Below are 18,709 nucleotides of genomic sequence, written 5' to 3' on the forward strand. Positions count from 1 at the left end.
TCCTTCATCTAGTGTTCTGCCAATCCTATTCAGGATGACTCGAGTGAACAACTTGTAGATGACAGACAATAGGCAGATCGGGCGATAGTTGCCAATGTCATGGATGTCTCCCTTCTTGAACAGTAGTACGGTCCTGCTGGTTTTCCATTGAGATGGAACCTTGCATTCAGACAGGTAGCGAGTGAAGAGCCGAGCCAGTGTATTGATGAGTACTGACGGCAGGTTCTTCAGGTGTTCAGGTCTGACCTTGTCTGGGCCGGGTGCTGTTTGCTTCTTTACTGACGTTGAAGAAAAGGTCATCAAAACTCTCCACAACATTGAAGCTAAAGGTATCTTCAAAGATGAAATGCCGGGGCTGGGGCAATAGCACAGCGGGTAGGGCGTTTGCCTTGCACGTGACCAACCCGGGTTCGATTCCCAGTGTCCCATATGGTCCCCTGAGTACCACCAGGGATGGTTCCTGAGTGCAGAGTCAGGAGTCAGTCCTGAGCATCACTGGGTGTGACCCAAAAGAAAAATAAAAGATGAAATACCACTAACCAAGCAAGTGGAAACAGATTAAAAAAATGGGACTATCTTAAACTAAGAAGCTTCTATACTTCAAAAGAAACAGTGGACAGAATAAAAATACAGTCCACAGAATTGGAAAGGATATTGACCAAATCTCCATCTTATAAGGGGTTGATATTAAGGATATAAAAGGCACTGGTTGAACTCTACGAGAACAAAACATCCAATACCATGAGAAAATAGGGCAATGAAATGAACAGAAACTTTCTCAAAGTAGAATTTTGAATGGCCAAAAGTCAAATGAAAATAATGTTCTTCATCACTAATCATCAGGGAGATTTAGATCAAAACGAGATATCATCTCACACCACAAAGACTGACATACATCCAAAAAAAACAAAGGTAACCAGAATTGGCATCGATGCAGGGAAAAAAGGGGACTCTTCTTCATTGCTGGTGGGAATGCACCTTTTTGAAAAACAATATGGGTGTTTCTCAAAAAACTCGAAATTGAGCTCCATTTGACCCAGAAATACCACTTTTGGGAATATATCTTGGAGATGCAAAAAAGTACAGTAAAAATGACATCTGCACTGTATGTTTATTGCAGCACTATTTACATTAGCCAAAATTTAGAAAAAACCCAAGTGCACAGGAACAGATGACTGGTTGAAAAACCTGGTATATCTATGCAATGGAATACTATGCAGCTGTTAGAAAAGATAAAATCATGAATTTTGCATATAAATGGATGGACATGGAGAGTATCATGCTAAGTGAAATGAATCTGAAAGAGAGGAACAAACATAGAATGATTGCACTTATTTGTGGAATATAAATATAATAGGAGACAAACTTATTTGTGGAATATAAAATATAACAGGAGACAAACACCTAAGGATAGTCGAGATAAGGGCCGATAGGATCTCTCCACAGCTTGAAAGCCAGTCTCACATGCTGGGGGAAAAGGCAGCTGGGATACAGAAGGGACTACTACATAAATGATGCTTAGAGGGATTGCTCAGGATGGGAGATGCATGCTGAAAATAGACTATGGACCAAACACAAGGGCTTCTTAGTACCTGCATTGCAAACCATAACACCCAAAGCAGAGAAAGATTAAGAGGTAAATGTACCTACCACAGAGGCAGGGAGTGGGAAGGGGAGTGGGTGGCAGGAGAGATACTGGGAACATTGGTGGTGGAAAATGGGCACAGGTGGAGGGATGGGTACTCTATCGTTGTATGACTGAAACGTAATAACAAAAGTTTGTAAGTCTGTAACTGTACCTCATGGTGATTCATTAAAAATAAATAAATAAAATTAAACTAAAAAAATTTAGAGCAATAGAAAAAAAAATCCAGCACTCACTTTGGAAAAACTCATGTTATCTGTTATTCAATTTAGAGTATCAGGCATACAAAAGAAGCAGTAAGATACCAGCCCTAATGGGTTGGTATGTAAATCAATCCAAATTTATTACAGAAAAAATACAGAAGACTTTGTAGACAACTATAGTGTCAGTTATTATGTTAAGAAGTATACATGGGAACTCAGAGATGTAAAGATACCCAAAGAAAATACAATTTTACAGATTAAAAATTGCACTGGACAAGAAAAAAAATAGACCAGAAAGGAGCACAGGTTCAGCATTTTAGAAGAAAAATTAATCAATGGCAAATAAACACTGCTTAAGTAGTCTTGAAAACAAAACAATTGAAAAATGGACTACACCAGATGAAACCTAATAACGCATTCATAAAACAGACCTAAATTCAATAAAGTTTTGACAAATAAAAATGTATAGAAATGGGCCAGAGAAATAGTATGTATGCTTACCCTGACACAACTGACAAGAGTTAAATCCTCTGAGCAACTAGCAATGACTGCTGAGCACAGAGCTAGGAATAAACTCTACATACTGCTGGACATGACCCCTCAAAACTGTTTGTATATAGACATGTATATACCAATAAGCAGCTTAAATTAAAGGCCTTAAGTATTCTTTATTAAATCAGGCATTATCAAATTGGGTAATGAAGCAATTCCACATACTACATGAGTAGCAGATTATTATGTAAATTTTAGTTTGGGGGGGCCACACCACAGTATTCAGGGCTTACTCCTGGCTCTGTGTTCAGGGATAACAATTACGGTTAGGGGAACTATATGTGGTGCAGGGGATTGAACCCGGCTTGGCCACATGCAAGGCAAATGCCCTACCTGCTATACTATTGCTCAGGCTCCTGATGCACTAGTTTTTAAGTAAAAATATTGAAAATATTATATTATCATCAGATAAAGTATATTTCCAATAAAACAATCTTACCAAGAATGCCAGGCCACTTTATGATGAAAACATGATTCAACAAGAGACTATACAGATCACATTTTCTCAATAACAACTTCAAAATATTGAAGGTAAAAATGCTAGAATGTCAAAGGGAATGGAATATATAACCACAGTTACTATCAACAATTGACAGAACAATTGGAGACCATAGGTAACAGTAAAGTCATAAACATTTTCTATCAGCTTCATCTATAATGTTATTTTCCAGTGAAGGTGAAATTTTTAAAAGGTAAAAATTTTGAATGAGTCTCATACTTTTACAAGGATGTTGCTGCTTTCCATGTATCTGCTTTTTGAAAAGCTTTAGAAAGAAAGATCTGGGGATGGTCTTACTCTCAATATGCAAAATTCTTTTGACTGTCTCAGTCAATCTCAGATCCTATGATCCCTGGAAGAATCCATTCCAACAGAATAAAACATAGAACTAAGTTACCCATCAGACTTTTCTATACAACATATATCCTGCATTTCCATATGTGGGACCTTTCTTTCTTTTTTTTCCTCAACTTTTGTCTCTCCCACATAACCTAGTTTGAACCTCAGTTCTCTTTCAGTTCCCTGAAAGAAGCGAAGTTATGGTTTGTGGGTGCATTCTTGCGTTTTTTAAATACACTCTTTAAGGATGGAACCATTCCAATGGAACCTTTGAAACATGGATAGAAAGCCATGGAACAAGTTTTTTGTTTACCTTTGTATTGAAAATTTGTGCTTCCTGAGACATTTTGTAGAGTTGTGGATACTTGAGCAATTTCTTCATACTACAACACTTTTCAAAGATCCCCAGGCTCAAAGGTGGTAATGAAGTAAAAACCTACAAAGAAAATAAGATTCATTACATGGGACAAATCATTCCTGCTAAGTGAAGTGAGTCAGAAAGACAAATACCAGATGATGTCACTCACACACAGAGTATAAAGACAAAGTCAAAGATTAGGTAAACTTCAATAGAAGCAACCTAAAATTGATCTCTGAACTGAGGGGGTATATGTAGGTACATGGGATAGGGAGTGAAGGAGGAAGGGTCTTTTAGGATAATAATGAAAGAATGTTGGCATCCTGGTTATGGGCAGGTTGTGGTCGCATTACAAATATAAAGCAATAATATATAATTCCTGTTAACTTTAATTTTTTTGAGAAAGTTTTAAGGAGTGAGAGCAATAATACAGCAGGTAGGGCTTGCATACTGTTGATCCCAGTTTGACTCCTGGTATCCCATATGGTCCCTCAAATACACCAAGAGTGATCCCTGAACACAGAGATAGGAGTAAGCCCTGAGTACCAATTGGTATGACCCAAAAATAAAGAGAGAGGGAGAGAGAGAGAGAGAGAGGAAAAGAAAGAGCTTTAAGTGTGTACTTGAGCTAATGGTACTATAGTATCGTATAGTACAGTACAGTATAGTATACTTAGACTTATAGTATAGTAACTTCCGGCATTTGGCCCTTGGTAGGTGTCAGTAAACACTGTAAAGGAGATGCTAGATTGTCACTATCACTGTCACTGTCCTGTTGTTCATCGATTTGCTCAAGTAGGCCCAGTAACATCACCATTGTGAGACTTTTGTTAGTGTTTGGCATATCAAATACGTCACGGGGAGCTTGCCAGACTCTGCCCTGTGGGCAAGATACTCTTGGTAGCTTGCCGGGCTCTCAGAGAGAGGCAGAGGAATCGAACCTGGGTTGGCCGTGTGCAAGGCAAACGCCCTACCTGCTGTGCTATCACTCCAGCCCAAAAGCTAGATTAATTTTTAAAATTACAATAATTCTTTATCTTGATTCTTATCATCAGAAAAAGAGCTTATCTCTCCCATTCATTTGTCCTTTGATTACTTGTTGAACAGCTACTTTGTCAGCAGCTGTAGTAAATGAAAAATGCATGACCTGGACCTGGGAGCCAGAGTGATAGTACAAAACTTGCTGTAGCACATTTGCCCTGAATGTTGCCAACCCGGGTTCAATCTCTGGCACTCTCTATGGTTCCTATTGCCTGCCAGAGTGACCCCTGAGTGCAGAGCTAGGAGCAAGCCCTGAGCACCTCTAGGTGTGCCCCCAAAACGTAATAATAATAATGATTTTTTAACTTCTGTACCTTGTCACTGAGGGAACCTTATTAAAATAGCCAATATATCATATGGGGCAAAAGTGGAGAGTAAGCATTAAAGAAGTGAAGGAAGGAGAAGGAGAGAGAAATAAACAACAGCGCTTAGGAGTACAGTAGCGCCTGGGCTGTTCATTGGAAACTGAGAAGTGCTATCAAAAACTTCTATGGGGCTGAAGTAATAATTTAGCAGGTGAGACACTTGCTTTGCACACAGCTGAGCTGGGTTCAATCCCCAGTATCCGATATGGTCTCCTGAGCCCTGAGAGGAGTAATCCCGAATGCAGAGCCAGGAGTAACCCCTGAGGATCCCCAGGTGTACTCCCACCCACCCCCATAAAAGACTTCCTAGTCTTTTTTATATCCGCAGGCAAATAAACATTGGAGAAATATTTTGTGGACCAAAAAGGCATAAATAAAAACTATTGTTTGTAACAGTATTTTGTGAGCACTGCCCTGCTCCACTCTACTACATAAGTCAGGGCAACCACGTGTTAAGTGACAATAATAATATTTTTGTCAACCAGCAGTTGAAAAACCATCAGTGTACACAATTGTCAGTATGCATAGCAGGAGACATTTCTATAATACTGGACACTCAGTAACTGCTTCCCAGTGTCTTTTGATGTGGTATGTCTCACAATTTGAATTCGTAGAAGGCACAATTTTAGGAGTTGGAGCACAGAGTGATTATAATAATTCAGATTAGGAGAGGAATCATGATCCACTTTCTGGGAGCCTAGTTTATTTTGCAAGGTTTCCCAAGTTTTACAGTCCTTATAGTGGAATAATAGCACTGTAGCACTGTAGCACTATCCTCCCGTTGTTCATGGATTTGCTCAAGCGGGCACCAGTAATGTCTCACAACAAATTGTGAGACTTGTTGTTACTGTTTTTGGCATATCGAATACGCTATGGGGAGCTTGCTAGGCTTTGCTGTGCAGGCGAGATACTCTCGGTAGCTTGCCAGGCTCTTCGAGAGGGGTGGAGGAATCAAACCCAGGTTGGCCACGTGCAAAGCAAATGCTCCACCCGCTGTGCTATAGCTCCAGCCCAGTGGAATAATAATACAAAGAAAATAAAACAAAATTTAAATATCATGCATTTAACAAGCCATTTACCATACTGCTTAATTTTCTCTTATGTTATGACTTTAGAATAAGTTAAGTATAGAATTATTTACTTTTAGAAAATTCCACAAAAATTTTAATAGGAATTATTTATTTTAAAATGTATCATTTAGCATAGATATGTCATGATATGTTTCCATAAGGACAAACATTCTACCTGAAGGTTTTAAAAGTCATGAAATTATAAATACACAAATTTAATAAACATGAATTATATATATTATGGGATGAACTTAAGCAGCCTAGCAAATTTTCCTTGATTTAAAGAAATAAAAAAAAAGTACAGGCAACAACAAAGAGAAATCAGATATATTGTTGAAATGTATTGGGTATAAATTTCATGTAGTCACGTGATTGAATATACATGTGAGAAGTTAAAGGTCCTACAAGATTTGTCACAGCAACAAAAACCTTAAAATTGTATTTGTATTGCCAGCTATGTGTATAACTACTGACTTTGGTCGCTTCCAGACATAAGTAGCAGAACATTACTGAAGTCCAACCTGCTATCAGAGAAGAAGAATGCTTACCACATTGTACAAGCTGATGCACCAGCGTTCAAACAGAGCCTGCCCAGAAAATCCACTGACAAAGATAAACCAAAGCTGAAGAGAAGAAAATTAAATGAAGGGTTATATTGATGTTGACCTAAATATATTCCTATGTTAAAGGTTGAAAAATATAGACAGATATTAAAAGAGGACAGAAGATGGAATACCTCATTGGTAGAACTACTAGAAAAATAATTACTAAGGAGGCCTTATATAATTATTCTACCATAACTATAAATTTTAAATATCACATTTCTGATTTTTGAAATATCTACTTTATACATTATAATATGTATACCAAATATGACTTTTTTGCCAAATACGACCACTTTCAAATAAATTTCAAAACAAATAACTGGGGGTGATTGTGTCATATCTGGGTACAGTTATCACAAACATTCTTTATCAGCTATTTGATTCAATCAATAAGCATAATATACTAGGAACCTAGTATACTAGGCAGTGTGCTATTACTTTAGTTTTGCAGTGTGGGAGGAGGTCTCAGAGGAAATGAGTAGGAGACTCTGAGCCACTCACAGTGATATTCAGTTAACTAGATCAAACGGTTTAGTACTAGGAGCCAAGATTGCAATGTTGCTTGGGTCTGTGATGTTGGGATCCACCAGGGACACTTTCGTTGTGCTCTGGGGGACCATGGATGCTGGAGGTAAAATCAGGGTTACATGAATGGAAGGCATGTACCTCTGACCCCTGTTCTCTCTCCCAGCCCCTGTGCTGTTGCTGTATTGCATTTAATTCTCTCAACAATATTACAGAATATTATTATTATTATTACTGCTCTTACATGTATTTAAGAGTCATAGCAACTAAGATCAAGAGATTGAGATATTCATTGAGGCAATTCAACAGCTGAGGCTATTAAATGGCCTGAAACTCAGGCCCATAAGAGTCACAGTCCACTATCATCAGCCTATATGTTTACAGTGATGAGTTAAAATGTGTCCTATCCTTAAGCATAGAACTCCACATAGAATTAATGATACAAATTTTTAAAAAAAACATCCTGTAGACAGAAATCTCAATCCTATTTTTGCAACTATAATAGCTGGTCTTTATGTGTATACAACCTGCAGTCAGAAATATTAGGGTTTACAACCCAATTCTATATCTTCCTAACTCTCACCACCATGTGAACTATGGAGATGCTCGTTAAGCCTGGTTTCTCAATAGGAATTTCAACTTGCAAAGTAATACACAAAAGAATTATCCTTACAAGGCCAATTGATACCATTGAGAGGAGGTATTTTTGTTACTTAAGCAAGGTTATCAGACATAACTAATTTTAAAATATGCCTCAAATATTTCCTAAAATGAGTTGTATATAACAATAAAATATATTTAGGAAGTAAAAGTCAAGCTTAGTAGCATCTTGGTAGCATCTTGGTGATTCAATTAGTTAAACTTAATCAAAGATAGGAATCAACCTTACATAACAAGATTGTTTTGTGGATCTCACACACACCAGGTGTTGGAAGACACAAAATACTTCAAATCTAGTCTCATTTCCCAAGGTCAGTAGCTTAGAACCAGGTAATTCTAGCAAAATGGAATTTAATATCCCCTAGCTTCAAACTATATTTTGAAGTGATAGTATTCAAAACAGCATCAGTAATAAAGATAGAACAGAACTGAGAACCTAGAATAAAATCACACGCTTGAGCAAATAATTTATGACAAAGGAGTCAAAAACATGGACTGGAACAAGAAAAATTTCTTCTATAAATGTTGTTAGCAAATCGGAAGATCCACATTGAAAACAATGAAACTAGACCTCTAATACCTTATACAAAAACTAATTCAAAGTGGTTTAAAGTCATATATAAGACCTAAAACCATAAATATATAAAAGAAACATAAACTATGATGTGTTTGAAGACTCACTTCAAACATAAGAAAACTAAAAGAAAAATAAAGTAGAACTACATCAAACTAAGAAGCTTCTGCATAGTTAAAGAAAAGATTATTAAAATGAAAAAATTTGATTGAATGGGGGAAGATATTTCTACATCATACATTTGGCAAATAATATAAAAATGCACAACAAACTCATAAAACTCAACAAAAAACAACCCAATTAAAATATGGGGAGAGAGATAGTACAGAGCATTTGCCTTGCAAGCAGCCAACCCAGGTTCAATCCCTGGAATTTCATGTGGTCCCCCGAGCACCACCAGGAATGATTCCTGAGTGAAGATCCAGGAGTAAGTCCTGAGCATCTCCAGGTATGCACCCCCCCAGACAAAAACAAACAACAAAAATTTCTGAGCAGAAAATATGAATAGATTTTTCTTCAAAATATGATCAAAACATGGTCAAAACATGATAATGTCTCGGGATCTGTATTGCAAACCATAATGCCCAAAAGTAGAGAGAGATCATGGGGAACCATGTCTGCCATGGAGGGAGAGGGAGGGTGAGAAAGAGGGGGTATGCCAGGTATATTGGTGGTGGGGGATGTGCACTGGTGGAGGGATGGGTGTTTGATCATTTTGTGATTGTAACCCAAACATGAAAGCTTATAACTATCTGACGGTGATTCAATAAAATTTTTTAAAAAATGTGATAAACATGCTCAATGGGCACATGAAAAGATGCTCAGCATCTTACTTTTCATAAAATGCAAATAAAAACAATAATGATATTACCATACTATATGAGATGAATATTATGCAAAAGACAACAGTGTTGGAGAGAATGTGAAGACAATGGAACTTTTTATCATATAGTATTGGTGGAAATGTAAATGAGTGCAACTACATGAAAATTTTGATGTAGATTCTAGAAAAAGATTGGAAATAAAGATTCAATAAGCACTGGTTAACCCATTCCTTGGTAATTACTTTAAAATATTCAAAGAAAGAATCAAAGAGATGTTTGCACTCCCATGTTTATTTCAGCATTATTTACCATGCAACCAGTACCAACCAACTCTGTAAATCCTCAGAGAATTTAGTGACGCCATGGTAAGGTTATCTAATGAGCTCAAAGAAGATGGCAATGCACAAGAAAATTTGAGAGCTGAACTGAGAAAACTACAATAATAAATGACAAAAATGAAAGTATGGTAGTTGACAAAAGCTAAAAGCTCAGTAGAAAATCTGAGCAACATAATAACAGCATCTGTGAATGATTGAAAAGCTCGATCTTTTTTTTTATTAGTGAAACACCATGAGGTACAGTTATAGACTTATAAATTTCTGTGCTTGGGTTTCAGTTATACAATGATCAAGTACCCATCCCTCCACCAGTGCCCATCCTCCACCACCACGGGTCCCAGCATCCCCCCCAGCCCCAGCCCCCCGTCCCACCCTGCCTCTGTGGCAGGGCATTCCCCCTTGTTCTCTCTCTCTCTTCTTTTGGGTACTGTGTTTTGCAAGAGAGGCATTGAGTGGCAATCATGTTTGGTCTATAGACTACTTTTAGCATGCTTCTCCTACCCTGGTAGGGTCCTCACAACACCCTTTATTTAGTGCTCTCTTCTCTATCTGAGCTTCCTTTTCACCTAGCACGTGTGGCTGGCCTTCAAGTCATGGAGCAAAATTCCTGGTACTAATCTCAGCCATTCCTGGGTGTTAGTCTCCCTTTTTGTTGCTTTATGTTCCCCAGATGAATGCAATCTTTCTGTGTCTATCCTGCTCTTTCTGACTCATTTCACTTAACATGATACTTTCCATGTAGTACCACTTGTATGTAAATTTCATAACTTCATCTTTTCTAACAGCTACATAGTACTCCATTGTGTAAATGTACCAAAGTTTCTTTAACCAGTCATCTGTTCTCGGGCACTCAGGTTTTTTCCAGATTCTGGCTATTATAAAGAGTGCTGCAATGAACAAACAATTGCAGATGTCACTTCGACTATACCTTTTTGCCTCTCTGGGATATATCCCCAGGAGTGCTATAGCTGGGTCAAATGGGAGATCAAATTCTAATTTTTTGAGAATCTTCCATACTGTTTTCCAAAAGGGTTGGACCAGCCGGCATTCCCACCAGCAGTGAAGGAGGGTCCCTTTCTCGCCACATCTGCGCCAGCACCTGTTCCTTTTGTTCTTGTGGATGTGGGCCAGTCTCTGTGGTGTGAAATGATATCTCGTTGTTTTGATCTGCATCTCTCTGATGATTAGTGATGTAGAGCATTTTCTCATGTGCCTTTTTGCCATTTGGATTTCTTCATTGAGAAAGTTTCTGTTCATTTCCTCGCCCCATTTTTTTGATGGGGTTGGGTGATTTCTTCTTGTGGCGTTCAACCAGTACCTTGTATAACTTGATATCAACCCCTTGTCGGATGTGTATTTGGTGAATATCCTTTCCCATTCTGTAGGCTGTCTTTGTATATTGGTCACTGTTTCTTTTGAGGTGCAGAAGCTTCTTAGTTTAAGATAGTCCCATTTGTCTATCTCTGTTTTCACTTGCTCGGTCAGTGGCGTGACATCTTTGAAGATACCATTAGCTTCAATATCATGGAGAGTTTTGCCAACTTTGTCTTCAATAAACATTATGGATTCTGGTCTGATGTTGAGGTCATAAATCCATTTCGATCTTACTTTTGTGTATGGTGTTAGGCAGAGTTCTGAGCCCACTTTTTTGCATGTAGCCATCCAGTTTTGCCAGCACAGTTTATTAAAGAGGCTTTCCCTGCTCCATTTCACTTTTCTTGCCCCCTTATCAAAGATTAGATGATTATATGATTGGGAGGAAATGTCAGTATATTCAACTCTGTTACATTGGTCTGCAGCTCTGCCTTTGTTCCAGTACCATGCTGTTTAAATTATTACTGCCTTGTAGTAGAGTTTGAAGTTAGGGAGGTTGATTCCTCCCATTTTCTTTTTCCCAAGAATTGCTTCAGTTATTCGTGGGGAGTTATTGTTCCATATAAATTTCAGGAGTGTTTGCTCCATTTCTTTGAAGAATGTCATGGGTATCCTTATAGGGATTACATTGAATTTGTACAGTGCTTTGGGAAGTATTGCCATTTTGATAATTTTGATTCTCCCCATCCATGAACAGGGGATATTTTTCCATTTCCTCGTGTCCTCTTTTATTTCCTGAAGTAGCTTTTTGTAGTTTTCTTTGTACAGGTCCTTTACTTCCTTAGTTAAGCTGATTCCCAGGTACTTGATTTTCTGGGGCACAATTGTGAATGGGATTGTTTTCTTCATGTCACTTTCTTCTATTTCACTATATGCGCATAGGAAAGCCATGGATTTTTGGGTATTGATTTTATAGCCTGCCACTTTACTATACAAGCCTATTGTTTCTAGGAGTTTCTTGGTAGAGGTTTTAGGGTTCTCTAAGTATAGTATCATATCATCAGCGAATAGTGAGAGCTTAATTTCTTCTTTCCCTATCTGGATGCCCTTATTATCTTTTTCTTGCCTAATCGCTATTGCAAGTACTTCCAGTACTATATTGAACAGTAGTGGAGAGAGTGGGCATCCTTGTCTCATCCCTGACCTTAGGGGGAAGGGTCTCAGTTTTTCCCCATTGAGGATGATGTTTGCTGTAGGTTTGTGGTAGATGGCTTTAACGATATTGAGGAAAGTCCCCTCTATCCCCATTTTGGCAAGGGTTTTCATCATGAATGGGTGCTGGATCTTGTCAAATGCTTTCTCTGCATCTATTGATATGATCATATGATTTTTATCTTTTCTTTTGTTGATATGATGGATTATGTTGATTGATTTCCGAATGTTGAACCATCCTTGCATCCCTGGGATGAATCCCACTTGGTCATGATGTATGATCTTTTTGATGAGTTGTTGAATTCTATTGGCTAGTATTTTGTTGAGAATCTTTTAATCCGTGTTCATCAGGGATATCAGCCTGTAGTTTTCTTTTCTTGTGGTGTCTTTGTTTCCTTTTGGTATTAGAGAGATATGGGCTTCATAGAAACTGTTTGGGAGAGTTTCTGTTTTTTCAATTTCCTGGAAAAGCTTGAGAAGAATTGGCAATAGGTCCTCTTTAAATGTTTGGAAAAATTCGCTAGTAAATCCATCTGGGCTTGGGCTTTTGTTTTTGGGAAGACTTTTGATTACAGTTTCAATTTCCTTGATGTGAATGGTCTATTCAGGTACTCTATATCTTCTTGATTCAGCTTTGGGAGATGATAGGAATCCAGGAATTTATCCATTTCTTCTAGGTTCTCGTGTTTCGTGGCATACATACTTTCAACGTAGTCTCTGATGATCTCTTGAATTTCTTTAGTTTCTGTTGTGATACCCCCATTCTTATTTCTGATTCGATTTATTAGGGCTCTCTCTCTGTTTCTTTGTGAGTGTTGCTAGTGGTTTATCTATCTTATTTATTTTCTCAAAGAACGAGCTCTTGGTTTCATTGATCTTTCGGATTGTTTCTTTGTTTTCCATGTCGTTGATTTCTGCTCTAATTTTTATGATCTCTTTCCTTCTGCCTGATTTAGGCTCTTTCTGTTGATCCTTTTCTAAGATCTTGAGCTGTGAGGTCAAGTTGTTTATGTGCATCGTTTCTACCGACCTAAGATATGCTTGCAGAGCTATAAATTTTCCCCTTAATACAGCTTTCGCTGCATCCCATAAGTTCTGCTAGTTTGTGTCTTCATTCTCATTTGTTTCCAGGTATCTTTTAATTTCGTCCTTGACTTCGTTCCTGACCCACTCGTTGTTCGGCATCAAGTTGTTTAATTTCCAGGTGTTTGATTTGGTTCTCCGTGTCTTTGTGTGATTCACTTCTATCCTCAGTGCATCATGGTCTGAAAAGATGGATGATACTAATTCTATCTTCCTGATTCTGTTGGGGTATGTTTTGTGTCCTAGCACATGGTCCATTTTGGAAAATGTTCCGTGCACACTGGAGAAGAATATGTATTCTTTCTTTTTGGGGTGTAAAGCCCTGTATAGGTCCATAAGCCCTTTCTCTTCTATTTCTTCTTCCAAAGCCAATAATTCCTTGCTGGGTTTTGTTCTTGTTGATCTATCCAGAGGTGATAAGGCTATGTTGAAGTTTCCAAGTACTATTGTGTTGCTTGCAATGTCCTCCTTAAAATCTGTTAGCAGTTGTTTTAAATATTTAGCTGTTCCCTCATTAGGTGCGTATACATTTAAGAGTGATTTCTTCCTGTTGTACGTATCCCTTGATGAAGAGAAAATAGCCTTCACTGTCCCTTCTAATCTTTTTCAACGTGAAATTAATGTTATCGGATACTAGTATGGCCACCCCATCTTTTTTGAAGGAGCTGTTTGCTTGCAGGATTGTTTTCCATAATTTGACTTTGAGTCTGTGTTTGCTCTGGCTGTTGAGATGAGTTTCTTGTAGGCAGCAGAATGTTGGGTTCTGTCTCTGTATCCATTTTGCCACTCAGTGTCTCTTAAATGGTGAATTTAGACTGTTGACATTGAGAGAGAGTATGGTTATGGGGTTTTGTGTCATCTTTCTGTAAGGGTCTGTTGTGGTTGTAGGGTTTGTCTTGTCTTATAATAGCCCCTTTATGCCTTGTTTTAGGTTTGGTTTTGAGTCTATGAAGTTCCTGAGCTGCTGTTTATCTAGAAAATAGTGTACCATTCCTTCAAGTTTGAGTGAGAGTTTAGCCCGATAGAGTATTCTTGGTGAAGCATTCATTTCAGTGAGTTTTTTGACTATATCTTGCCACTGCCTTCGGGCTTGCAGGGTTTCCTCTGATAGGTCTGCTGTGAATCTAAGGGGTGCTCCTTTGTATGTGATTTCCTTCTTTGCCCTTGCTGCTTGCAGTATTGTGTCTCTATCGGCAGCATGGATCATTCTAACTATGATATGTCTTGGAGTGTTTTTGTTGGGGTCTCTTTTAGCTGGCACCCTTCGGGCTCCTTGAACCTGAATGGCTGCATTGTGGAGCTCTGGGAATTTTTCAGCAATGATTTGTTTGACGGTGTTTTTTTCGTTGGGATTATTTCCCTGAGGTTCAGGTAGTCCCATGATTCTAATGTTGTTCCTCTTGGAATCATCTGCTAGGACTCTGATTCTCTGTAGAGCTATTTTGAGGTCCCTTGCCACTGTTTGTTGTTGCGTGTTGGCTTGGTGCAGCTGATCTTCGAGCTCACTGATTCTCTCTTCAGCTGCGGTCATTCTATTGTTAAGAGAAGAGACTGAGTTTCTGATTTCATCTACGGAATCTTTTAATCATGACATTTCTGCTCTCATTTCTTCGCGTAATTTGTCGATTTTTTCTGTGGTATTACTGGCTGTCTGTCTGACTGTTTCATTGAGTTGATTGAACATCTTCATGACTTTCCATCTGAATTCTATGTCAGAGCAGTCCCTTAGGTGAAGCTCAATCTTTTGAGATGGAGGAAAATTTAAATGGAGGAAACTTCTAGAAAACAACAGAGGATGGGAAAATGTCTTAAAAATGAATGAACAGTACATAATAGAGATATGGGATAAGTACAAGAGGAACAATATAATAAATTTGCTGATGAAATTAAAAGTGGAAAGGTCACTCTGGAAAATAGTTTCAAAGTTTCTTTCAAAATTAAATGTATATTTTTCATCGGGTCCCAAAATTGTATTCATCCTAAATAAGTGAACAAAATGATAACAATAGACACCAGATTAGTCACTGCAAGGATTAAGAATGTGTGAACATCAAGGGGTAGTAGCATGAAGGAAAGTCTTGTGGCATAGAACAGATTAGGATTTTTTGTTTTTGGAAAAGATCTGTTTCATGAGTGCTCTGAAGGTTATTTGAGTCCACACACATATATAGTGCATAGAGCCCCTCCACCCCCACTCTCCAAGAGCTGTGGAAATTTAAATAAACTCTGTAGGTTGTGCCAGTATCAATTAGCAGTTGATATTTCCCTATCATTATATAAGGTATTATCTTTAGGGGAAATTGAGTAAAAGGTTATGGGACTTCTATAAATAATTTTTTCAACTTCCTGTGAATTTGTATTATTTAAAAATATATTTCCACAGTCAAATTGGAGGCCTATGCAGATAGATAATTTTTTTTGCTTTTTTGGGCTACACTTGGCAGCATTCAGAGCTTACTATTGGCTCTGTGCTCAAAGATCACATCTATAGGGGCTTAGGGAACTATATGCAGTGCTAAAGATCAAACCAGGTGCAAAGCAAGTGACTTAACCCCTATACTATCTTTCTGGCTTCTCAAAACCCAAACTAAAGAAACATTCTTTGGAGCTAGAGAGAGTGTACAGTGGATAGTGCACTTGCCTTGTATGCAGCTGACATGGGTTTGATCCCTGGCATCCCATATGGTCCCCCAAACACTGTCAGGAGTAATTCCTGAGAGCAGAGAGTAACCCTTGAGCATTGCTAGATGTGACCCAAAAAAAACAAACAAACAAATAAATAAGGTAACATGTCTTTTCTGAAGCAACAAATGCATGCTAAACATGTATTTTGTGAAAAGTGCAATTAGAGACATCTTTTTTTGGTTCATTTTCAGTGTAAAGGTGATCTTGGTGAATAGAACTCTATCATGTTCAAAATGAGAATTAGAACCAGATATGAGTAGCAGTAGTGGTAACAGCTGGAAGCCACAGCCCAGAAGCCCCAGGAGAGAAACAAATGATATAAGGCATATATATGTTTCACATATGATGTATGGCTTATAAGTATTATGTTTCTATATGAATTTATTGTGTGGAGATAAATCAAAAACTTTCTCTCTACAATTTTAGCTGCTAATAATAAGAAGATCATAAATACAAAAGGAGGGGCTGGAATGATAGTACAGCAGGTACAGCATTTGCCTTGAACATGCTGACCCAGGTTTGATTCCTGGCATTCCATGTGGTCCCTAACACCACCAGAAGTGATTCCTGAGTGCAGAGTCAGAAGCAACCTCTAAGCATCACCGAGTGCAGCCCCACAAAATAAACCAAAACCACAGAAAAGTAAAGAGAGGGCATCTTTATAAATAAGACCTTCTCCTATTCCTGGAAGTGTTTGGAAGGCAAGAATAGCTTCATGCCAAAATTTTTTTAGGATATCTCCAAGTCGCAGAGCAGATAAATAAGTTCAAGTAATTCTGATTTCTCTCACCACTGGAAGCATCTAGAATGGGTAGAAATTTATTCCATTTCCCAATAGGATATTTTTTGTAGTTATGTCAATAAATCACCGTGTATTATAACATAGTTTCATTGACATGAACTTCTTCTCACAGAATCACTATATGTAAGCAAAACCTTAAGGTAGGATTAGGGATGATGTTTTAAGTGAGACAATGAAGAAACTATACAAATCGTGATGTCAAGGAAAAGACTTAACTTATTAATGAAAGAGTTTATCTTCTTCCTTACCCCAATAATATATAACACAATGTTCTTGTAGAAACTATATAGTATGCATTTGGTCACACGGAAATAGTTCCAAACTCCATGAACCATCAAAAGCTTCTCCAAATACCTAAACTAAAAGAAACAATAGTCAAAACAAGTTAAAACAAACCTATTATCATCAGTAACAAACACACAGAATGTCATTTTCCAAGTATTTAACCCTCTGTCGCAACGACAGCACAAAAGGTAAATGGAATGAAATCTATTTCTCAGGCAAATTGACATGGCTTTTTACTACAGAAGCATTTCTTAGAGCTTCACAAAACTAACTTCTCTTACTATTAAAAAGAAAAATTAAGCATAGCTTCTGTTTATTCAGAAAATGCTGTCTGCGCTTTCACTTCTCGTGTAGAAGGTTCTGAATCTAATGTAATACAAACGTAGACCCTTACTCACGAGAAGGAGTCAAGAGTTATTCATTAAAGAAACAGCATATTGAAAATAAGAACCTAATTTACATCAGTGATTTTCCTATTGACAAAGTATAAGCAACAAAATCTTATATGAGTCAGTTTCCTATTTTCTATGAGCAAATGAAAACATCAAAATAAGAGAAGGAATATGTAACCTTAAAAAGCATTTTTAAGTCTCATTATCATCTTCTATTTTCTTTTGCACAGTGCTTGATCACCTTCTAACAAAAGGTAGGTTTTATTATTTATTATAATTACTATTATTATAATTACTATTCATGTATGTCTCCTTGAATGAAGATGCCATTGACTACTTTGTTCACCGATCATTCCCAGACATAAAGAAATATGCCTAGGATATGTTAAGCAATCAACGAATATTTCTGAGTTGTGACTATTTGGAAAGGAATTCCACTAAATCAGGCAATAAAATAATTTAGTGACTCCTAAAACTAAATACTGATTTCAAATGGCAGAACTTGATACACACAAAAGAAAAAATAATTCTACCAATAAATACTATTTAACCAGGGCTGGAGCAATAGTACAGCAGGTAGGGCGTTCACCTTGCACGTGGCCAACCGGGGTTCGATTCCTCCATCACTCTCGGAAAGCCCGGCAAGGTACCAAGAGTATCCCGCCTGCATGGCAGAGCCTGGCAAGCTCTCCGTGGCATATTCAATATGCCAAAAAGCAGTAACAACAAGTCTCACAATGGAAACATTACTGGTGCCCGCTCGAACAAATTGATGATAAATATTATTTAATATTTAATAAATACTATTTAATAATTTGAAGCATGATGAGACAGGATGGAGAGGAAGTGGCTGAATCATAAAATGTATATCTAAGCCAAAGATAAGTGAGGTAAGGCAGTTTATATGTTTTTTAGTTTTTACCTAAAACTTGACATTAAACTTGATTCATTAAAGAGCATATTCCTATTGCTTAGCTTTTAGTTTCACAAGTATTTATCTGCAGGAGAGAAAAACAGAAAGAAATTCTAATTCAAAGTTTGGTTTATTGGGATTATTTAAAATATCAATAATTTGGGGACTGGAGAGATAATATAGTGGGTAGGGTGCTTGTCTTGCATGGGAGCACCTGGGTTTGATCCCCAGAGCTCCATATAGTTCAATATATGGTCCCCTGGACCTTCCAGGAGTGATCCCTGAGAACAGAGCCAGGAGTAAGCCCTGGCCAGCACTGAGCGTGGCCCGGGCAAGGAAGGAAGAAGGGAGGGAAGGAGGGAAGGAAGAAAGGAAGGGAGGGAGGGAGGGAGGGAGGGAGGGAGGAAGGGAGGAGGAGGAGGAAG

The 18,709-nt window shown here is 37.9% G+C and overlaps 1 protein-coding gene across 1 annotated transcript in view; it reads right to left on the reverse strand.

Annotated features, from left to right (window-relative positions):
- The window catches only part of LOC130018322 (phospholipid-transporting ATPase IB-like), a 187,596-nt gene that overhangs the window by 18,951 nt on the left and 149,936 nt on the right, over positions 1 to 18,709 (reverse strand). Inside the window, exons 26-28 of the mRNA XM_056109025.1 lie at positions 16,943 to 17,053; positions 6,621 to 6,695; positions 3,552 to 3,674 (exon numbers count right to left, since the gene is read on the reverse strand). Of these exons, the coding sequence (XP_055965000.1) occupies positions 3,552 to 3,674; positions 6,621 to 6,695; positions 16,943 to 17,053 (309 nt within the window). The remainder of the gene's footprint in view (positions 1 to 3,551; positions 3,675 to 6,620; positions 6,696 to 16,942; positions 17,054 to 18,709) is intronic.

The sequence above is a fragment of the Sorex fumeus genome, unplaced genomic scaffold (assembly GCF_029834395.1).
Source record: "Sorex fumeus unplaced genomic scaffold, SorFum_2.1 ptg000008l, whole genome shotgun sequence".
Classification (NCBI taxonomy): Eukaryota; Metazoa; Chordata; class Mammalia; order Eulipotyphla; family Soricidae; genus Sorex; species Sorex fumeus.